This window comes from Leptonotus elevatus, chromosome 6 (assembly GCF_054856555.1).
Source record: "Leptonotus elevatus isolate MCC_2025b chromosome 6, RoL_Lele_1.0, whole genome shotgun sequence".
Classification (NCBI taxonomy): Eukaryota; Metazoa; Chordata; class Actinopteri; order Syngnathiformes; family Syngnathidae; genus Leptonotus; species Leptonotus elevatus.
Window position 1 is genome coordinate 11404874 of NC_141244.1, and position 24252 is coordinate 11429125.

Below are 24252 nucleotides of genomic sequence, written 5' to 3' on the forward strand. Positions count from 1 at the left end.
AGAACATTTGAAGAGGTATTCAAAATAAATGTGGTTGAAAAGCAACAACTATCTAATTTAACTTTTCTCTTACAGGAAGGTAGAAGTTGTTTTTGCCTGTAAAGTCAGCTGGTTGTCTGTCTGGGTAAAGCTGTGTTTCATTGGACGAACTGTTGACAGCAACTGGAGGCAACACATTGTCGTCCAAAAAGAACTAGAGCAATAGGCAAAGAAAAGAACAGAAGAACAATACCATTCACTTGACCTGATGAATACATTGTTTAAACGGTTCTTAAAAACATTTGAGACCGGTGTTGGCCTCAAGACCACATTCTGAAGGCCTTGGTCTCAGACTCGACTCCCGAAAGTCTTGTTTTGTGATCAGACTTACATACTAGGTATGTTCGATACCCCCCTTTTTTTTTTTTTATTCCAGATACCAGTACGAGCACTCAACTCTTGAGTAGTCACAGATACAAAGTGGATTACTAACAACCTGGATAAAACACAGGAAGTGTGTTAAGCCATAACTTGCAGTAAACTGCACTAACATTATAAATGAAATACAATGACTTGCTCCACACATATCAGCGGAGCGCAAAATCTATCTGCTTGTGCTTTGATCAAAACCATCAAAATCATGTTGCACCACAACTTAGACATGGTAGGGCTGGGCAAACTCAGTCCTCGAGGGCCGGAGTCCAGCAGGTTTTGGAGATTTCCCTCTTCCAACACAAGCTGATTCCAATCAACAGGATTCTTATCAGACTTATGCAGAGCTTGCTGATGAGCTGATCATATACCCGCTGTGTTGGTGAAGGGAAACATCCAAAACCTGCAGGATTCCGGCACTCGAGGACCGAGTTTGCTCACCACTGGTCTAAGGCCTAGTCTACTTTCTGCCACCAAATTGCCAGGTGGAATTGAAAACACCCTCGGAGGCAGGAATGCCGAGCATGGCATAGCGCAGTCTACACCTGTCTACAAAAATAGTACATTTAGTCTTGTCTTGGTCTAAGTAACTTCTGGTCTTGGGCAAGTCTTGGTCTCGTACAGTGTGGTCTTGAGCACAACACTACAAACAGTAACTGTGTAAAAACATACATACAAGTGTACATTAACACACTGAATCGTTTTTTTTAGCCATCCATACATTTTCTAAATGGCTGTTCAAAGTCACAGAGGGGCTGCAAGCTATCCCAGCTGATTTGACGAGCGATGGGCTTGAACAAGGAGAAAAATAAGAATTGGCTGCACAAGCAAACAAAGCCAAGTTAATTTCGTTCAACTGCCCTGAGCGACTGACCCATGACAGGCACAAAACAAGATTACGATCTTCCGGAAACAATTTGTGGAAAGGTCTAATTCACGCTGCCAATATTGTGCTTTATCACACTATTGCAACCACAGGCTAATATTTCATTTTTTATCAACCACCATCTTAATTGTCCTACTCTGGTCTTTTTACAGGGAAAAAAATTAAAAATAATCTAGATTAAGTACTATGCTTCTCTCATTTTTCAGAGATTGTAAAATTACAATATTTTGCTTCAAAATACAGGCAAAAGGACAGCCACAAGTGTTGGAAGTGGTAATAATTTGCATGATGCCCGGTTTGCATACTTTGTCCCATTTTATTTGTTATAGTTGGTCAGAATTAGGACCTGGCCTTTATATCTTCATTGGTTCCAGGTCTTGAACTGAAGCATGACAAGATAAGACCACTTTATCACAACAGGACAGAGGTGACAAATCCAAGTCCAGAAAGTAAAAACCCTGCCACAGTTTGGCTTTAGCCCAGTGTGCTAGCTAGCGAGCTCCCTAGCTAGCTCCCCGGGTGTTCATTTACCTGCTAGGGAGATAGCTAGCTAGCACAAGGGGCTAAAGCCAACCTGTGGCAGGGTTTTTAATTTCTGGACCTGGATTTGACACTTTTGCTTTCATTTTTTAATGTCTTAGGACGCACTCACACTAGGGCCATTGTACCATGCTCAAGCACGCTTGCTGCTAGAGTCCGGTAGTGTGAACGCAATCGATCCGCGCCTGAGTACGGTTCGGATCCTCAGTTTAGCACGATTGGGAGAGGTGGGCCAGAGAACGGTACGGTTGTTGGCAGCACATGCGCACAGCCGCGGCAAGTAGTCGCCGCACGAAACGTAACCATGACGTCACATACGTACGTGCGACGTATATAGCGAGCAATCAGGTTTCAGTACAGTATGGAAGAAATGGCCCTAGTGTGAGTACGCCCTTAATTTATTTTACTGCCCTTTTTTCTGTCCCAATTAGTAAAGGTTAAAACTTTAACGCTAACCATAACTAAAAGATTAAAGTTATCAATGTATTGTTGTGTTAAATAAACCCTGACAGTGCAAAATGTAACACTGGATAAGTGTGCCTTTTTTACACTGAATGTGTGTTACCCCAACACTGTATTATGTTAGAATAGTAATGTTAATAGTACTCTACACTAGAGTCAGTGTTAAAATGTTAACTCTGCTAAACTACCGGTACACTTAACGCTGGTGTTTGATCACTTTTGAGTGTATTGCAATTAACTCCACTGGGTGTAAAATGTTGAGTATACCACCCCCAAAAACTTAATAACAAGAAACAAGATGTGCAAGTTTCACAACTGATCATTCATCAGGCACATCACAGATCATTTCAGCATGTTTTCAAACAAAGTAACAGATGATGATGTCAGTTGGTCATCACTGTATTTTGTACAAATATAATAATATCATAAATCCATAATAAATCAAATCATCAGTACAAATCAAAATGAACACATCTGAGGCAGAATGCCACTATAGACAACCTTAAAACATGTCATAAATTGAAGCCTGTGACCTATGAATTACACTGTAACTAGTTTGGGGTGTGTGATCTGCAGGCTTGTCATACTGTACATCATTCCCGAAACGAATTAGTTTCCATTCTATCACAGCAGTCCACTTACCATGTTGAAGACTGCCATAGTGAGTATGAGCGCTGTCGTTGTCAAGGTGAGTGTGATTCGGGGCCATGGTTTGTTGGCAATAATGACGGAGGACCTTAGCAGCCACATCCACGAAGTGGGGGCGCTTTTGCTGCAGTGCTGCAGGAATACGAGTACGTACATTATGAGCATATCATATTTAAACATACATGTATTCATGTTGCATTGATCTTGGATGATTATGTATTGATATAACTCATTCAGTTCAGTTTTAAATTTATTTTGAAATCCTTCGCGACGACAACAGTGCAATCGATTCATTCATATTATTAAAAATCCCCTTGCATTATTTGTGCTTTGTATTTGATTTACTTTTTTTTGTAATCATGTGAAACGACGAAAGAGAAAAGAGCATACAGTGTTTCCCGTATTTATAGCACTGCTTTAAAGGTGAATGGCTTTCATGATAACCCAATGTCACTCAGTGCTCAAATCGCTCTCAAAGCAACATCTGAGCACTCCAGCAACTCAGGCATTTCAAAAGCTCAGGGATGTACATTCCGTATGAATAAGAATTGCAGACTGAATGACGCAACCAAGGAATTCTTTGTTGTTGTTATTGTTCTGATTACAAGGCTTTTTTCATATAAAGCATACCTTCAAATTGGCATGAATTGAATATGCATATGCAAGAAAGGGATAGATCCATGAATGATCATTAGTATACATAGTCAAAATGCCAGTGCTGCTTTAAGGGGATTTGAAGTCATTTAAATTTAAATTACTCTCTTGACCTTTCTATATACACTAGCAGTATCTACCACAAAACACCCCCCATTTTTTTTATGGCTAGTATGCTCTACATTGTTTACTTCATAATCCATTCAGCCCATCTACCTCCATTTTAATCCTGTACATACACAAACAAGTATGTCGAATCACAATACAGTTGTACTTTGAGAGACTTCAAGATAGGAGCTATCATTTGACTTTTTTTTTTCTTTTTTGCTTGTGAGCAATAACTCAAGATACAAGCTGTGCATGGAATGAACTCAATTTAGATCACATCACAACAAGCAGCAGTTAGGCATAATGAAAAAAAGTATTTCAAAAAGAAGTTTCAAGCTATTTAAAGCCATTCACAGGGAATGTTTACCATCAAACTAAACATAAAACGACGATAAATACAAAATATGTATTTAAAACAAAACTTTGCTTTAAGGTCGGCTAGCTTAATGCTAACGCATAATGAAAAATGCTACAGACAGGCTAACAAATTAAATCGTTATTATTATTATCATTATTATTATTATTATATGTTCTTGTAAAGTATGATAGAGATTGCTATTTTCCTTATTAAATAGACATTATAAAAAAAAATTGGGGGGGAGGCTGGAACGAATTAATAGCATTTCCATTCATTTCATGGAGGAAACATGATTCCTGATAAAGGCACCACCATATTTAAAATATGAAATACTGAAAATATTACAGCAATGTTTATAAATCAGTTTTCTACTCTGATCCTCATTAGGGTCTCTGGGTGCTTCCTGGACTTTTCGCCAACCAAACATAAAACAAATATAGTAAAGCAAGCATTATTCACATCACATTTACACGCCTATGGACAATTTTAGAGTCTACCATACATGCATGTTTTTTAAATATGCGAGGTAGCCAGAGTAGCCAAATAACCTCAGAATTGTGCTTCAGACCTGCTAACCACTATTTTCACAGGGCTGCCCACTACACCACTTACAAATTGCTACAATGGGGATCATGTTGGGCAAAAAATAATACATGAAAAAACACACACAAAGCATCTGTGCTCGTAAGGTACATTATGTGGCATCAAGCAGCCAATTAAATACAAAAGAGTCCCATTATAGGATAAACAAGGGAGAGACTAAAATTGACGCCGTTGCAAGAATTGATTTTCACAGAATAACGTGTCACTCACCAGGAAGTGTCCAATGAAACAAATGAAGACAATCAAGGAGAGGAAAACGAATGCCATCCCAAAAGATATCCCTAAGACTGCTGTCCTGAAAAGATAACATGTAAATTGGGATCATTTGTTACCAAATGAATTTTCACACTGCTGTTTAGTTACCGTTATAACCAAATGCACGTACTTTGGTAAGACGAGTATCTGCACGATGAAAATGCAGGAAAAGATGAGACAGGCGCAGGTGACGTAGTATTTGAAGGCTGGTAAGATCGTTGTTCTGTACTAAAAATATAAAAAGGGAGAGTTTTAACAAAAGGACCTTGAATACTCATGTGTATGTTTCCCCCCCCAAAAGGTTGATTACAAATACATTATTACATTATTAGACAGTATGTTGCAACATTACTACTTCTTACCTCCTTTTCCAGGGATTTATTATGAAAGAACAACGATATTCTTTGGATGTCCTCGGACTTGAGCCACTGCCTAGAAGCACACAAGCCAGTCAATTTGGACATAACTTGCATAAGTTTCACATTCAGGAATATTAAAATACATGCTGCAGTCATACAATTACCCTTACTTTTGTGAAGTTATGCCATCAAAGGTCTTGATCATTCTCTCATTAAATTCCTCCTCAAACCGCTTCTTCTGAGACTTTGTCCTTTTAACAAGAGCGAGAGAAGACCGAACATTTTAATTTGGCACACGATTAGTCATGCGCGTCAAAGCCTTCAGCACAAGTCAAGAGTTATTCAAAATCTTGTCGTCTGTCACTGTACTGTCAAGGGACGGCGATAATCCTCCCAAAGTAAATGATCCCGGAATAGCGAAACAAGTAGCTTGCCTTACAGATCTCCTCGGGAAATGATACTGTCCCATCGGCACGTCCTAGACGGAAGATGGAATTGAAGAGATTACAAACCCATCACTTCAAATGACAGCAAATAAATAGTAAACGTGGGGAAAGTTACACACAGCTGTGTTGATCTTGCCGTTCTCATTGCTCATGCTGTCCCTGTGGTGCAGGTTGGCGAAAGGCTTGGCTGCCCCCCAAGACTCCAGGTAGCGGGTCATCCGAACAGAGGCTCTCATCTTGGCTCCGTCCAGAGTGTGTCTTGGCCTGTAGTGATGCTGCGGGCTGCGGCGCTCCACCTGAACAAAGAAAGACGCTGTGGAACTTTTTCTGCATTTTATTTCATCCTTAAATGCTTCATTACCTTTGGGTTAATCACCAAATATGTGACGACTCCATGCTCCTTGAGGTAAGGGTCTCTCTCCTGCCCATCCCCATCTTCTACTTTATAGGCTGCATTTAGATGCTCGAGTGTCTCTGATGTGATGTGGACTCGCCTGGAATTACCAATTGAAGCAGTTATATGGGAATACTAATGAATAGGGGTGGGAATCTTTGAATGTCTCTCGATTCGATTCCAATTTTTGGGTCTGCGATTCGATTCAGAATCAATTTTCGATTTGAAATGATTTGATTGACAATGATTTTTATTTCGATCTATAGATGTACAAGGTATTGTCACGATCTACTCCAGTCTGACTCCCTAATGCTAATTAGCGCGGTACTCGCGGCACTTTTATCACTCAAAAGAACGGCTCCACACTGCAAAAAAACAACTTTTATTTGAATAACTTGATCGGGACTTTTTCCTTCTACTCTCTAATGTGGCTACAACTTAACAGTGTATCAGACCGCGTGGAACCACACTGCCCCTAAGTGGCCAAATCGGGTACAACATGAACAGCGCTCCAAATAAAGGCACACAGACAAAGGCAAGACAGTATAAAATAATTTAAATAAAATCGATTTGGGGACATTTAAAATAGATTCTGAATCGTAGTAAATGAGAATCGCGATTCTTATGAGAATTTATTTTTTGGCACACCCCTACTAATGAATATTGTTATCCTTTCCTGCAAACACTTTTACATCAAGAATGAGATGAAGTGGAATTCCTTCTCATCGCCGTAACAAATTAGGCATTAACAAAACAGCAAATTTCAAATTCTAAATCTCTTTAGAATTACATGTCCTATCTGTCACTAGTCTAAACATGATAAATTCTGATTAATATTGCGTTTGTTGAATATGAAATAATTGGCAAAATCCACACGTTTTTATCCATCTCAAGGGGCGGCCATTTTGCCACTTGCTCTTGACTGAAAATGACATCACAGTGCCTAGGGGCTCAGGTAACGAGCAATCACTGCTCACCTGTTTTCTTATTCATGAACGCTCTGTGATGTCCCTTCAGACCAATAGATGATTGCATCCATCCATTTTCTGTACCGCTTGTCCTCACAAGGGTCGCGGGGGTTGCTGGAGCCTATCCCAGCTGGCTTCGGGCAGTAGGCGGGGTACACCCTGTACTGGTTGCCAGCCAATCGCAGGGCACACAGAGACAAACAACCATACTCACAATCACACCTATGGACAATTTGGAGTGTCCAATTCACCTGCCATGCATGTTTTTGGAATGTGGGAGGAAACCGGAGTACCCGGAGAAAACCCACGCAAGCACGGGGAGAACATGCAAACTCCACCCAGGAAGGCCGAAGCCCGGACTTGATCTCACAACCTTTGCACTGGGAGGCCGACGTGCTAACCAGTCAGCCACCGTGCCACCTAGATGATTGCAGTTACACATATTTGCATGTCTAAACCAATAAAACCGGTAATTTGGATGATGTTAACACTTCTGGTTCATGATTGTATCCTAGCTATTCAATCACAATAAAGTTGATTTGCATGATGTTCATGTCAAGCTTGGTAAATTTACAACACATTACAGCCAAATTATCCTGGCATCCACTATAACAAATAAAAACATGAGATAACCCCCCCCCCCAAAAAAAATTCCCATGTTCTTATGTGGGAAAAGAGTCAAAATTAGTAAAAAAATAAAAAAAAGTTTAAAAAAATGCCCAGCAGAAAAAAATGTGAGTCTGAAGGGGTTAAGTCAATAGCAAGTGGCAAAATGACCGCCACCTAAGCTGCTTATGCTGCATTCGAGGATGATCGTAAGTCGAATTTATCCGAGTTGTTTTCTTCCAGTTCCGACCTGAAAGAGTTTGAGGCGAAAGTAAGCAACCAAAATAAATTGTTTTTTATTTTGGTCCTCAAAACTCATTTTGACCTCTAGCAAACTTGCATTCTCGCAATTTTGATTAATTTATTGTTTTTATCTTATTTTTTGTATGTGAATGAGGCCCTTTGTATTACTTTTTTTTTTTTTTAATGCTTTTGAGGTTCCAAAACCACAACTATCATTGATAATTGTTAGCATGTCAGTGGTGTTTTCCACTGTATGCTAGCATTAAGCTAGCAGGGCCTTTTTAGCTCTTTGGTGTTATAAATACACAAAGTGATGAACTGAAACTTCCTGTGTTTGTGCCTATTTTCACTCACCCTGGCACACCTCCTGCTTCCATGTGGTTGGCCAGCGTGACATCATGTGACCAAACATCATACTGCCATTTCTGAAGTCCGATGACCCCGCACAGAACGTTCCCTGAATGCACGCCAACACGCATATTGATGTCAACCCCTGTGGCATCACGCACTTTCCTGTCATGCATCAAAACCACACTTATAACTGTGGAGGAGGGAACAAAATCAACATCCAAACGATCCATTGTGTTTAAAAAAATATATAAGCCATGTAGAGGCAACCAAGACTAAGTGCACGACTTATTTGCACACCATGTAGATATAATTACGACTGATTATCAGGATTGTGTGAGGGATCTTTTAATGAAGACAACACATCTTGTAATGAAGCAATTGTTAAGCTGCTATCAATCATTAGTGGTTGACTAAGATTCTTAATTTAAATACTCATGAATAATGGGAGTACTTCTCGTCAGACATGTGACTTACTTGATGGCCTCACACATGTCCAGGCCCATTTTGACACAATTCTTGGCGTGATTTGGTAGAGATTCCGGTAGGCCAGATACACAATAGTAACAGTCACCAAGGATTTTTATCCGCATACATTCATTTTCCTGCGTACAAAAGATGAAGCACAGGGTAAGAAAATCCCCACACTGAGCCTTGTAAAATGTACTAATTTGCTCCCCAAAACGTATATAACGTTCTATTTTAAATATTACAATAGTCCCAAAAATGTGTTTCTTTATGCTAGAGCATACAGAAAGCTTTGATGCAGCCTCTGACCTGAAGAGGTTGCTCACAGCAATGGTAGTTATTACAAAAAACGGTCAGCAGTGTATAAGAGAACAACCAGGGGCATGTTGCAAAAAGCTTTACAGTATTCCCCAGTGTTTTCAACAGGTTTGTGAATAATGAAACTTAGCTATATTCTAATGCTAATTGCTGCAAAACAGAAACAGATACAAATATATATATTTTTTTTTTCCTAATCTTTCTTTTGGTAGGTTCCATGTTTTTATAGCAAAGGGAGGGAGCAAAGGGGGTTGCTTCAGTGAAAATGGCTGAGAGTGAATGATATGCCTTAATATGCCTCGTAAACACAAATACGCATGTCTAAATAAAAAAGGATGGTAACAAAAAAATAACAATGTAGCCTACTTTGCTAAATGTATTCACCAATTACATTAACTTTGTTATTCAATCATAGTGAGAGTTAAATGATGAATTATTACCTTGGCAATTTGGTCAAATTTGCCAAACAATTCATTTAGCATGTGCACCAGCTCGCCAGGTGAGCAGTCACTGGCAAGGCGTGTAAATCCAACAATATCAGCATACAGTATGCTACAAAAAGAAACATACAATAATTAATATATTTAAGAAATTACACTTCAGGAGACTGCATTAAATTAATTAATAACACGTGCCTGACATTAGTATGTCTCTGAACATAGAGGTTGTGAAAATTGTTAGTGTTCTCGATCTGACCAAAATTTGGTCCTTTTAGTCTCTGGATGATCTCTGCTTTCATCACACGGGCAATGTGTGCTGGCAGCAGGGACAACAGCAGACGCTCCTGATGAGACAACAAAAAGTCAAACTCTGTTAATGACTGTGGTGAAATATTGTGATTAAAACAATGAATTATTTCCTATGAAGACAAATTTAATGACAATTTTCTCACATATTGTGCACAGTTTGTTAGCAATTAAACCAAACACAAATTTCATGACATCAGTTAATCCATCCATTCATTTTCTTAACCACTTAATCCTCACAGGGGTCGCAGGGGTGCTGGATCCTATCCCAGCCGGCTGAACTGGTTGCCAGGACATCCGTTAATAAAAAACAAAATAAAAGCAAGATGACTGACTTTATTACTATATTGATTCGAGGTGAGGGATTCAATTGTGCTGACTCAACTGCTCAATACAAAGGACTTAAAAAAAAATAAAAACTTGTTGCAGTGCAGAATTATTGGGACAATATTTTATGTCAGCTTGGCGTCCAAATCAACAATGTGATTAATGATAGAAAATCTGGCAATGGTCATCATTTCATTGCTCACTGCAGTAAAAGTGTAAGCCAATGTCACACTCCCCAGTGTTATTGCCACTACCTGCTGCATGAAGGAGAGCCCCATGGAGGCTGTTCAACAAACGTAACTGAATTTAATGATGACTCACATAGTCCCCCTTGGACTACTGATTCCAAAAGCACACTCTCACTATTTGACACTTTGGATGGAAGCACGACGCAAACAGCATCTATTATGAGTCCACCGAGCACAAAAGAGCATGTGTGTGTCTGCACTCTGCATTGTGGTTATTGCTAAACACCGCTTGCAGGCAGCCATAACCCACCCAGGCCAAGTTGAAGCTTTAAATGTAACAGCACAAACTGGATTGACCAGGCAAGAAGAAGAAAAAAAGCTCAACTTTGTAAGACCCTAGCAGTGGCCCAAAGAAAAAAGAAACATCAAATATTTACTGCTCCACACAGAAACAGTCCACATTGTGCATAGAAGATGGTATATTTGTAAATGGCAAATATCCAGCAAGAAAATTGTTTATCAATGCAAAAAAGTATTTTGGTAAACACCATAAATGTATACAACGGCATATTAGGGCCACGCATGAATATTTTTTTTAGAGGGCGGGGGCAATATTCCGAGAAAAATAACTCATAAATCTGCGAGTTTATGAAGTGGGGAGAGAAAAAAAACTCGTAAATTTGCGAGTTTATAAAGTGGCAAATTTGCGCGAAAAAAACTTACGAGAAATACACAAAGCGCAGCTATAGTCTAATAAGAGGATTTGTTGGTGGTTAATGGGACACTGTTTATAAAAATAAAAAGACAGGATAGAGACTGATTCTTTCTTAATTTAAACTTTACTCGTCATACACGGCAGCTAGAGCGACAACACTTCCTGATCCCCTATCAGCTGCCTAACACTAACCAATCAGAAGTTAGCATACTTTAGGTAAATGCAAGTGAACGACGGAGATCAAATAATAATAATTCTGGAAACATAAATGTACAAGTAAAAATACATGCTTGATTGTTCGGGTGTGGACTTTCGCAAAGCGAGGCGTCTTTGTCGTTGTCAGTATCCAATGATTTGAATTCAAAGTGCAAATACTTACATGCTACATGCTAACATGATATGGTTAAAGACATTTCTATCTCCTTATTTGAAAACCCGACCGAAAAGTATTAGCACAAACATCCGAGTAGTACGCTACGTGTGTTTCTCGTAAGTTTTTTTCTCACAAATTTTCCACTTTATAAGCTCACAAATTTGTCACTTTCTAAACTCGAAAATTTGCCACTTTATAAAGTCGCAAATTTGTGAGGTTTTTTTTCCACTGAATACATATTGACTCTGTTACCTGCTGTCTCTTTTCAAATTCCAGTTTAATGGGGGATTTGATGCAGTTGCAGGTGTCCTGATAAGTCTGTTTGAGCGCCAACTCCATCAGGTGCTTGTGGTACGCCCCTGCCATGTTGCCACACATGAAAATGATGATGTTGGCCAAAATCTGAAAAATCAGGACAAAAACAAATGTCAGGGTTTTTGAACAGCTTGTGTGTTATCAACAGTTTTCTTATTGGCACTGTCAGGTGAAAAACACTTATGTCCATTTAAAAAAAAAAAAACTAAATACAGACATCCAAAAAAACATAAAAAGGACATAAATGGACATAAGTGCTTTTCACAGGACAGCAACGTTATGCCACAATTTAACAGATAATGACAGGAAGCCATTTTCCCTCTCACTACAAATATGCTACTTAAAAAATAGTTTCTCATCTTTAATGATTCAGAGTTCCCAGAAAACATTCTGAGAACTCTGAATCATGAAACAGCACAAACTGTGACGTTGATATTTAAATCATGAGACAAGTGCAATAAAAGTAACTCAATGAATTCATCAAGCCATAGCAGGTGGGCATCTATTGTGATGAGGTAGTAACCATAGACAACATTGATGAATAACATCACAATGCATGACTATCTCGCCCCCTACTCTCTTATGGATGTTTATCCATAGCACAATGAAATCTTGATGCAGAAGAAATATTCTGTTTTCAAATAGGTCACCAGTGTCTTAGCAACAAAGTGTGTCATGGTCTCTCCTTGACACCTTTGTGTTGCGAAACCAGTCATGTCTAATTTATGTTGAGGTTGCTGTTGGAGCGAAAACAAAAGCCCAAACACCTTGACGACAACTTGCTTGCCTCGGAACCTTTGTTCCTTACAAATGTGAGCATAACACAAAGAACATGTTGTAACTTTTGATTATTCATTTCGAAGCATCTTTAGTTGGCCTTTAAAGTCAGGTGCTAAATTCATTTAAGAGCAGTCTGAATTTGAATTTCTTTCTATCGACATCAATATAATCAATGTACGCTTTAAAAATCTAAACCATTTAACAACATGCTTTGAGATTTTTTGCATATTATTCAGCTGTGTAGATCTAAAATCATTAAATGTGATTTCTTCTTTCAAGATTTAGTTTTAGGTTCAAACAATCGTCAGTTGGTAAGAGATCTCAACAAATTAGCAATACTAGGGATGTTTGATACCACTTTTTTTCAGACCAATACCAGAACGAGTACTTTTTTTTTTTTTTTTTTTTTTTTCTTTTTAAGAGCTCAGTATTGTTCATTCGGAAATGTCATCATCATTGCTCTTTTTTTTTTTTTTTTTTTTTTTTTTTTTAAATATATATATATATATATATATACACATATATACATACATATATACATATATACATACATACATACATACATTTTTTTGTGTGTGTGTGTGTGTGGGTGAGTATGTGTGTGTGCGTGCGTGCGTGCGTGCGTGTGTTTGTTAGCTCACCAGAAAACCTATTAGAAAAAAAAATCTCATACCGTTCACCTAAATCGAACACCAGGAGACCCGAGGGGACCGAAGAAAACCAAGGAAGGTGAAATCCAGCACCGACCAGACACCCCCCACCAGAACTCCTCCCCAGCCCAAGAAACATCCAGACCCCAACAAATCCAAAAAACATAAAATCAGGGAGGCCTCAAGAGACCAACGGAGAGACCGAGAAAAGGAAGGAAGGACAGACGAAGCCGCGTGAGATCCGAGATAATTTTAAAGAAAGACCTATATCCAATGTATAATTTTTCCATAAAATTTCATGAAAACGTTCTATTCTTTTAATTTCAAATTCTAGTTTTATGATCATAAATGGCGGGTGGGTGGCCGATACTGGTATCGGCTGCCGTCACGAGTATCGATGCCTTGCAATAAGGTTGGGTATTGGCCTGATACTGATACCTGGTATCTGTACTCGCCCATCCTCAAACAATACTATGAGATACGTCTCCTTTCAACTTTTTGAATTGCATCAAAACACTAAATTTGGTTAAATTGTGATATATATATATATATATATAAATAGTTGAGTTTCTTTTCGAAATTTCTTACTTTACAAAATATAATCTGTGCTGATCTCAATAGGGATCATTGAGGGATGAAAGGATCGAGATCCAAAGACTTTTGGAGAACGACCAAGGTCTTTATGCTGTTATCTTGCCAACCAAATCATACATGTGCAATTCCGAGCGGATTTGTGCATGTTGCACGGAGCTAACAGACACGCAGTCCAGTTTGAATTCAGCACATTGCTATAAATACATCTCTTAATTTGTCAGATTACCCATAAAATCTCAGTGATGGTTGTAAAAGGATGACACACGGCGTGCATTTACTGGCATTTACTGGACCCATAAAGGATTTTACTGCATCACCATTATGCACGAAAGCTGAATTATATTTTTCTAATTGCTAGTTGGTCGCATGTGTTTTTTTTATTTTATAAAATAAGATAAATCATAGTCTTAAATGGGCCATTTTGATCAAATTCAATGAGCTTTGCAAAGTTACGATGGCAGTCAATGTTGTCATTCATGTTCTCGTAAATCAACCTGGTGAGACTCAACAACGAACACAAATTTCAAGAACTTAATAGCCGACCTTTGTGAGACATCTTTGTTCATTCTGAACTGCTTCGCCCGATCTGAAAGATTTAAGTAATCCCGATTTCAAGTTAATTAACCCCCCCCCCACACACACACACACGGACCACTCTCTTTGGACTCAAAGTGTGAGTACCTGCAAGTGGGTCTGTGCCAGTAATTGTCAAGTCTATCACTAAGCTAAATCTATCTCTTTCATTTTGTATTTTTAGGACAAGCTGGAGTAAGCATTTGGCGTTATTGAGACAGTTCAAGATGATCTCAATCTGCTTAGTATAAATTCAATTGACCTGCAAAATGAAATTATTGTTATTCAACAACAGTCAGGAGAATAGCAGTACATAAATACATTTAAATTGTACCATCTACTATTTCCTCTTATGCCTCCAAGATTTGTATGAATTGTCTCTGACTTTAAGCCTCACCTGCCATACTACAGGTTCTACAGGTTCGGCTGTCGTGGACAGGCAGATACTCAGCACAGCAGTGTGCGAGGCAGAGGTGACAACACTGGCGATGATGGCATCCCGCATGGAGAATGGCAGCATCGTGTAAACCACAAAAACAATGAACAGAAAGAAGGACACCTGTGGAGAAAGAAATGAAATGTTTGCAAAAAAGTCAACCATCTTATATAAATCTTAAAGATATCAATGTGCTTGAAGAAATGTCAAGACAATCATAGGAAAAAACTTGAAAAAAATAATATAACATTAACTTAGTTACCCATTTTATATTTCTTACATCAATTGATACAATTACATTTTTATTTTTTTTGCAGGTGTAGCTCTCACACCTCTGACTCCCGTATGACATCTGTTCATTAAGTTTAGCATGTATGATAATTCTTATTCTGTTTCACTTAGGGCACTATTTTCATGCCCAGCACAAGTCTAGCCCAAAGCGCAGTCCAACTGTAAGCATGGGTAAAGTTCTCTTTCTTTCTTTTGGTATTTAGCCAGACTAGCGCAGGTAGAAGAGGGACTGTTGTGGGAGGGAACGCAGCTGACTGCCGGCCTATTGAAGCGGCTCCCCTCATTATTCCAATTAAAAGGGGAAAGCAAATTAGATTAATTTATAATAATAATAATAATAATAATATATTTTTTCTGGTGTATATTTTAGTACATTCACCAGGGCGGATTTTCTCTGTGTAATTTAATGACATCTAATTTATGTAATCCACTTTAAATCCTCCATTCTTAAGGAAACCACATCTGAATAAATGTATGCTTTTTTTTTTGCTGTGAGATTATCTCCCTATTTGTGAAGCATGTATTTATTTCGCCACTTATTTCTGAATAATATCGTTCCAACAGCAGCATTGCTTAGCACCGCTTAAAGCTCTATGTTTTCTCCATCTGTACCGTCCCGCAGCACCCGAGTTGCTATACTATTCTTGCTTCTTGTCCGTGACTCTGCTTCAACTAATGGTTTACCCTCAGGTGTTTCACAAGGTTTGTTGTAGCACTTCTACCTCAAACCTGGCACCTCTAATGTAACATGACGAGTGCTTAGCATTTTTACATTAGAGGACCTCCGAACACACACATTGCTCTGCTCTTTAATACTCCCTCCTGTAACTGGTGCACAGTTGAGGCAGATCATCTGCTGGCGTGCATGAGAGAAAGAGGTCAGTGTTTCTCTCGGGCTGCAGTGAGGTTGTCAGTTAACCTTTTTCTAGTTGGGGGCAGCCAGATTGAAAGCATTGCAGATGAACTGAAAATGAAACACCATATCACATTTTTAAATAACCTAAGAAGACTGTCATTTATTTTGTGTTGACCTTTTCTTTTTATTCTTTCGTGTGTGTTGATTAGAGGCAGATATCACAAGTTTTTCTTCTTTCTGTCCCCTTTCATTTATTTTTGTTTTAAAGAATGAAATACTTTTTTTATTTATTGCATTGACATTATTTCATCCAGTTTCCATATCATTTGACGTTATTAGGGCCACATGTGAGCTGGAGGCAACAACCAATCGTAGTTCACACTAAAAATTCAGAAATCAACAATAGTGGGAACTGAAGTGGAATATATATATATATATATAGAGAGAGAGAGAGAGAGAGAGAGAGAGAGAGAGAGAGAGAGAGAGAGAGAGAGAGAGACAGAGACAGAGACAGAGACAGAGACAGAGACAGAGACAGAGACAGAGACAGAGACAGAGACAGAGACAGATAGATAGATAGATAGATAGATAGACAGACAGATAGATAGAAAGCTGCTTTAGCTGCTTTAGCTTTAGGAGGGAAACACGGACTTCCCTCTCCCCAGCCACTTCAACCAGCTCCTCTGGCGGGATCCCAAGGTGCTCCAAGGCCAGCTGAGAGACACAGTCTTTCCAGCGTGTCCTAGGTCGTCCTCAGGGGACATGCCCAGAACACCTCTCCAGGGAGGCATCCAGGAGCCATCCGAACTAGATTCCAGAGCCACCTCAACTGGCTCCTCTCAATGTGGAGGAGTAGTAGTCCCCGACCCAGAGAGGGCATGCCACCATTTTCTGACTGAGGACCATGGTCCCGGATTTGGAGGTGCTGATCTTCATCCCAACCGCTTCACACTAGGCTGTGAACCGCTGCAGTGAGAGTTGGAGATCACGGCTTAATGAAGCCAACAGCACCACATCATCTGCAAAAAGCAGAGATGCTATACTGAGGCCACCAAACCGGACCCCCTCAACGCTTCGGCTGCGCCCAGAAATTCTGTCCATACAAGTTATGAACAGAATCTGTGATAAAGGGCAGTCTTGGCGGAGTCCAACCCTCACTGGAAATGAAATTCGAGTTACTGCAGGCAATGCGGACCAAACTGACATCGGTTGTACAGAGACCGAACAGCCCGTATCAGGGGACTCGGTACCCCGTACTCCAGAAGCACCCCCCACAGGACTCCTCGAGAGAAACGGTCAAACGCCTTCTCCAAGTCCACAAAGCACATGTGGACTGTTTGGGCGGAACTCCCATGCACCCTCGAGCACCCTGCCGAGGGTGTAGAGCTGCAGCACCCCTGAATAGACCTTACCAGGGAGGCTGAGGAGTGGGATCCCTCTATAGTTGGAGTACAACCTCCGGTTCCCCTTCTCAAAAATGGGGACCACCACACCGTTCTGCCAATCCAGAGTCACTGTCCCTGATGTCCACGCAATGTTATGAAGGCATGTCAACCACAACAGCCCCACAACATCCAGAGCCTTTAGGAACTCTGAGCGGATCTCATCCACCCCCGGGGCCTTGCCACCGAGGAGCTTTCCAACTACCTCAGTAACTTTGAACCCAGAGATAGGAGAGCCCGCCTCAGAGTCCTCAGACTCTGCTTCCTCAAAGGAAGGCGTGTCAGTGGAATTCCACATTCCGCTTGGCCGCATTCCGCTTGGCCAGCCGGTAGCTGTCAGCTGCCTCCGGAGTCCCACAGGCCAAAAGGCCCGATAGGACTCCTTCTTCAGCTTGACGGCAATTCTTACCTCTATTGTTCACCAGCGAGTTCGAGGATTGCCGCCAGAACAGGCACCGACCACCTTACGGTAGCAGCTCCAAACGGCCGCCACAACAATGGAGGCGCGGAACATGGCCCACTCAGACTCAATGTCCCCCGCCTCCCTCAGGACAAGAGAGAAGTTCTGCCGGAGATGGCCGTTAAAAATCTTTCTGACAAGGGATTCCGCTAGACGTTCCCAGCGGACCCTCACAATACGTTTGGGTCTGCCAGGTCTGACCGGCATCTTCCCCCACCATCGGAGCCAACACATCACAAGGTGGTGATCAGTTGACAGCTCCGCCCCTCTCTTCGCCCGAGTGTTCAAAACATGCGGCCGCAAATCCGATGACACGACTACAAAGTTGATCAGCGGATGATCGACTTTGTGGAAATAAATGTTAAACTAATAGAAATATGGTTGCATCTTTTAGTCATTGATACAGAATTTCATAATCATTTACAAAATGTAAAAGTTAAAATTAAAAAGATGTACTGTACTGTAAAAAAACGAGAGTGATATTTGTGTTGAGTTCATTTTTCTGCCACTCGATGGCATAATTTGTAAGCTCAGTGCATTTTTCTTTTCATATTAAGAGCTATCTAATCTTTAACATAGAGTAACTTTTGAAATTCTGCACATTTTTTAAATTGTAAAATACAACTTTGACCCCAGTCTCCACAAATATATGCATCATTATTATTATTACATTTAGTACTGCTAAATTTTGCAGTGGACGTGTCTGCTGCATTGTGACTGGAATTCCCCCAGTACAGGTTTCCCAAGTAAGGGGGCGGTCATTAATCGTTAAAAAAAATCAGTGGCATTAAACGAACTTTCAATTAACTCTCACAGCCAATAAATGCCCTTTTAATTACATTAGATAATTCGTGTTATATACCAGTGGGACCTTAATATTTTACCACCTTCCAACTGATACTCCGCCATATGGCAGCGATCATTTCCATTCTTACATCCACAATGTTTTTCTTCACCGCATAGAGAACAATGTCAAACTGCCTATTAAAAGAAATGACTGCAACCAAGGTAGCAAAGACTTTATAATTATAAATGGCTGGTTAAAGCCGCAGTAAATGATGTTAAGGTACTGCTCTCTTTTTTTTAAAATATACTTTTGACAATGAAACAGGATCTTAATTTGAAGTAGCTTTGACCTCTTCTTTTCTCAGACATGATCTCTGAGCAAGAATAATACCATTGCTTCTTTGCACAATATTTTTCATTTCATAGAGTAAGTGACCACTTATCTTGTTAGAATTGGTCAATTGTGGAGAAGAGAAGTAACTTCAAGGTAAAGGCAAGAAGTCATGTGTTTGGTAGGGGGAGGAGGAGGACACAGTACTTCTTTCTGTTGTCTTGATTCTAGGTCAACATTGCCCCTTAATTAGTTGAGTAACTGGTTGTGGTGTGTTTGCAGTAAAGCAAATGCTTTTCTTATATCATATAGGCAGAAAAGCCTATATGATATAAATCCTAGAGTGAAAAAAAAAAGTAAAGTCAAAGCAAAAATGAAGAATTGTACCGAATAATTACAATAAATTAAATGCTAATCAATAGCAATTGCGATGTTTGAGCTTCATGGGCAGTGTTTGTTATCCTTAATGTACCCTCTGATATCTAATGCCACTAACTGGATCAAGAAACTGATAGATAAGGAGGCTAAAGATACCTGTCTATCCCATCTCTCATACCAAGGTTCAATGTGGTAATGAAATTGTGAGAACATTCCTTCCATGTGGCAAAGGCAAGCAAATAAGGACCCACTCACTGACAATTATGTTGTTAAGACTTTTTCTTTTTTCAAGATGCAGGCAACAGTGCTGCTACCAGCCCATGAATCAAATCCTCCATAATACCACAGCGGGTTCATAAAACAAATTATGGAGATGGAGTGTCCGATTCCATCAAGCTTTTAGTCCACAGTGTCTGTATGCGGGATCCGCTTAAAGGCTTGATTTGCAATGCAAGCATGTACTATGAGTGTCAGTCTCTTATCCCCCCCCCCACACACACAAAGACAATTTAATTGCATACTAAACACATTACATTAAAAATACACATAATGAAGGTGTTTAGTTTGCACCTTCTCAAATCAGACTGGGCTATAGTGCTAAATGGGTTGAATTTATGCAGCTTGCACCTTCGTGGTGCTCAAGGCAGTTAAGCGTACGCGCACACACATATTCATGGCAAAGGCAACCATGTGCAGCGTAAATGAGCTCAAGACGAGATTCAAAGAAACATGATCCGCTTTATTACTGCACATTTCTTGATATCACCATAACTTGTAACACCCCACTTTGTTGTCCCCCACCCCTCCAATTTCATGCTTCCACACAACATATTCTCAGTTCCAAACTGTGATCTTTCAAAGTGCCGGTAGAGCTTGATCTCAAAGTCAATGAGTTGACTTATCTACACTGAACAAAAATATAAACACAACACTTTTGTTTTTGCTCCCATTTTTCGTAAACTCGACTCAAGTTCTAAAACTTTAGGCCCTTTCCCTCAAATATTGTCCAGAATCTGAATTTGTGAGCATTTCTCCTTTGTCAAGATAATCCATCCCACCTCACAGGTGTGGCATATCAAGTTACTGATTAGACAGCATGAATATTGCATAGGCGTGCCTTAGGCTGGCCACAATAAAAGACCACTCTGAAATGTGCAGTTTTGTTTTATCATGGAGGTCTGGGGGTTCAGAAAACGAATCAGTGTCTGGTGTGACCACAATTTGCCTCACTCACTGTCTGCCACCTGCCCCGAACAGTGAAAACCGGGAGTCATCCGTGAAGAGAACACCTCTCCAATGTGCCAGACGCCATCAAATGTGAGCATTCGCCCACTCAAATCGGTTACGTCGATGAGCTGCAATCAGGTTGAGACCCCGACGAGCATGCAGGTGAGCTTCCCTGAAATGGGTTTTGACAGTTTGTACAAACAAAAACAAACCGATTGTTGCGGAGAACAAAAGATAAATGCTCACTCACACAGATTTAGACAGATTTGTGAACAAACAATCCTTGACATTGCGGAAGCAAAAATTGACCCGCTGGGCTCTGTGCAGGAGATTGATGTGTGCAAAGTACACTTATAAACTGCAAGATCTCCTCCCCTTGTCTATGGTGTAGTCGGCCACACATGTCAAGTGGGCAATTGGAGACTACCTTGCACTACAATTGTGCGTTTGTGGGTGACAACCAAAAAAAATAAAAAATAATTCCCCAAAAATGTTTTCATTAACGAAATATAATAAAAATAAAAATAATAATAATAACATAATAGATATAAAAAATGCCTAAAAAATGAAAACTAACTGAAACTACATTTAATGTTTACACAACTAATTAAAACTAACTAACTAATTATAATAACTATTATTATAGTGAAATATCCTTCTTTTTAGTCTTTGGTAATTCATTTAACTCATTCACTCGCATTTTCAAATGTAGCCGCAACGGAGCACAAGCCAGTGTCTTGCTTACTGTAGTACACAGGTAGACTACATCTTGTGTAGACGGTGTAATCTGAAGGAGATCAGCGACTGCAAAGTAGGAGAAGTGTGCTGCTGCCCATTTTTAAGAACAAGGGAGACATGCAGAGTTGTGGCAACTACAGAGGAATAAAGCTGACGAGCCACACCATGAAGATATGTGAAAGAGTAGTTGAAGTTAGCCTGAGGGCAGAGGTGAACATTTGTGAGCAACGGTATGGTTTCATGCCAAAAAAAAAAAGTATCACAGATACAATTTTTGCTTTGAGGATGTTGATAGAGAAGGTCAGAAGGAGCTGCATTGTGTCTTTGTAGATCTGGAGAAAGATTACGACAGGGTGCTCAGAGAGGAACTGTGGTTTTGTATGAGGAAGTCTGGAGTAGTAGAGAAGTATGTTCAAGTGGTGCAGGACATGTATGAGGACTGTAAGACAGTGGAGAGGTGCGCTGTAGGTGTGACAAAGTGGAGGTGGGACTACATCAGGGATCAGCTCTGAGCCCCTTCTTGTTTGCTATGGTAATGAACAGGATGACAGATGAGGTTAGACGGGAATCTGCATGGACTATGATGTTTGCAGATGACATTGTGATCTGTAGTGAGAGCAGGGAACAGGTGGAGGAGAAGCTCGAGGCATGGAGGTTTGCCCTGGAAAGGAGGGGGATGAAGGTTAGCCGTAGCAAGACGGAGTATCTGTGTGTGAATAGGAGGGACCCAAGTGGAAGAGTGAGGTTACAGGGAGAAGAAAGTGGAGGAGTTTAAGTATTTAGGGTCAACAGTCCAGAGCAATGGAGAGTGTGGAAAATAAGTGAAGAAGCGTGTGCAGGCAGGCTGGAACGGGTGGAGAAAAGTGTCAGGTGTGATAGAAGAGTTTCAGCTCAAATGAAAGGAAAGGTTTATAAAACTGTGGTGAGACCAGTGATGTTGTTTGGTCTGGAGACAGTGCCACTGAGGAAAAGACAGGAGGCAGAGCTGGAGGGGGCAGAGATGAAGATGCTGAGGTTCTCTTTGGGAGTTACCAGGATGGATAGAATCAGGAATGAGTACATCTGAGGGACAGCACATGTTAGAGGCTTTGGAGATAAAGTCAGAGAGGCCAGACTGAGATGGTTTGGACATGTCCAGAGGAGAGATAGTAAGTATATTGGCAGAAGGATGCTGAGTTTCCAAACGCCAGGCAGGAGGTCTAGAGGAAGACCTAAGAGGAGGTTTATGGATATAGTTAAAGAGGACATGAAGGTAGTTGGTGTGAGAGCAGAGGATGCAGAGGACAGGGTTAGATTGAGGCATTTGATTTGCTGTGGCGACTCCTGAAGGGAAAAGCCGAAAGGAAAAGGAAGCCTTTTCGCAACATGGCCCTACTCTGCTGCCACCTGCTGGCCGTTTTTGTAATAACTACCATTGCTTCAAGCATTCTCTTTAGTTCAGAGGCTGCATCAAAGCCTTCTGTATGCTCTAGCTTAAAAAAATTATATTTGTGAGCATGGTAATATTTAAAATAGAACATATCTATATGTTTTGGGGGGCAAATAAGTTAATACATGAGCCTTTGGGGATTATTTAAAATGTGATTTTAAGTATATTTATTTCGATATTAACGAGAATAAAGACGTTTGAAAGCGAGTCGCACAGAAGTGATGTCATCTAGCAGCAGCCAATAGAAAAGCACCTTCAGATGACGTCGCTGCTAAGGGACAAATTTGCATGCTTGACTTTTGGCTCCAGTGGCTCTAAGTGAGTTTTATTTAAAACTCATAAAAACTAACAGAACCACCCTGAAAACGAATTAAAACTAACAAAAAAAACAAAAAAACTCAAAACGAAATAAAAACTAACTAAAATGAAAATTCCCAAAATAATAATATGACAACTTCAACCACCCACTCAATCCAATTCAAAAGACAAATTAGCTTATTCTGTTTCTTTTGTGGAACCAGAGGTGCGCGCATCAATGAATTTTGAGCGTCCATCATTCGGCAATCGTCAACAGTCTGGACAACCTTCCATCATCGTCAATCCGTCAACATTTCAAGCCGAATCGCATTGTAATCGTCAATCTGTCATTCGTTATTCCGCAGCGAAATGTACGTCCGTCAATGTTTCCGTCTTTCGGAAGCAAAATGGGCATTCCATCATTGACGGATTGACAGTGACGGACAAAAAACAACTTCCGGCAATGCTTAGTGCGTCAATTTTTCAAAGTTTCCCGTCAATCGTCAACAAAACGGGCGGCCGTCATTGAAGGACCTTCCGTCAATATTGATGGAAGGCCCACCTCTGGAACCGTCTGTCAAACAACTGTATGTGAAAACATTATCAATCTTGTAAAATGATCCTGCAAATATGGTACATTTGTTCACTGACTTTTTTTTTTTTTTGTAGGGGTGCATCTTTTTTTTAATATAAATATCATTTTTTTCTACACAAAGTTCAGATTTGTGCTGACAATGCTAAGAGAACACAAAATGAAAAGTTTGGTTGCAGCATGAGGGACAGGAAGGATGATAGATGGGAAGCAAATGAGGGAGGGCAGAGACATTTCTCAGCAAGGGGTAGAAGCTGGACCACACAGATAAGCCCTTCTCCCTAGCATTCACAAACAGAGGGCGCTTTGTGGGGAGTGGATAAGCCTTCAATTGATTTCAGGTTGGGAAATGGAGACCACAAACCAACCCTGGCATGCTGAGAATAGGAAATGTGACTTTAAGCCTCTACTACTGTATGTTTATCTGAACTGGCAGGTCACTGTACTGATAAAGCAGTTTGTTATCAACATAAATACAATTATTTTTTGACAGCAGACCATGTCTGCGATAAATTGTATTTTAAAAAATGTGGAAATGTCAGAAATACTGGTGCACGCCTTTTGGTGCGATGCAGGTGCATTTGTGCAAATTTCGGTGACTGAAAAATACATAATTTTGTAGCTGAACCTGAACCATAAATGAATTATTGTAA

At 40.1% G+C, this 24252-nt stretch overlaps 1 protein-coding gene across 2 annotated transcripts in view; it reads right to left on the reverse strand.

The window, feature by feature from the left end:
- The window catches only part of adcy2a (adenylate cyclase 2a), a 52340-nt gene that overhangs the window by 18465 nt on the left and 9623 nt on the right, over positions 1-24252 (reverse strand). For both annotated transcript variants that reach the window (XM_086079428.1, XM_086079429.1), the window contains exons 3-17: positions 14734-14895; positions 11677-11826; positions 9711-9859; positions 9516-9627; positions 8767-8894; positions 8296-8454; positions 6092-6224; positions 5850-6026; positions 5719-5762; positions 5455-5535; positions 5288-5357; positions 5056-5153; positions 4881-4965; positions 2942-3079; positions 74-193 (exon numbers count right to left, since the gene is read on the reverse strand). In XM_086079428.1, coding sequence (XP_085935554.1) covers positions 74-193; positions 2942-3079; positions 4881-4965; positions 5056-5153; positions 5288-5357; positions 5455-5535; positions 5719-5762; positions 5850-6026; positions 6092-6224; positions 8296-8454; positions 8767-8894; positions 9516-9627; positions 9711-9859; positions 11677-11826; positions 14734-14895 — 1806 coding nt within the window. The remainder of the gene's footprint in view (positions 1-73; positions 194-2941; positions 3080-4880; positions 4966-5055; positions 5154-5287; positions 5358-5454; positions 5536-5718; positions 5763-5849; positions 6027-6091; positions 6225-8295; positions 8455-8766; positions 8895-9515; positions 9628-9710; positions 9860-11676; positions 11827-14733; positions 14896-24252) is intronic.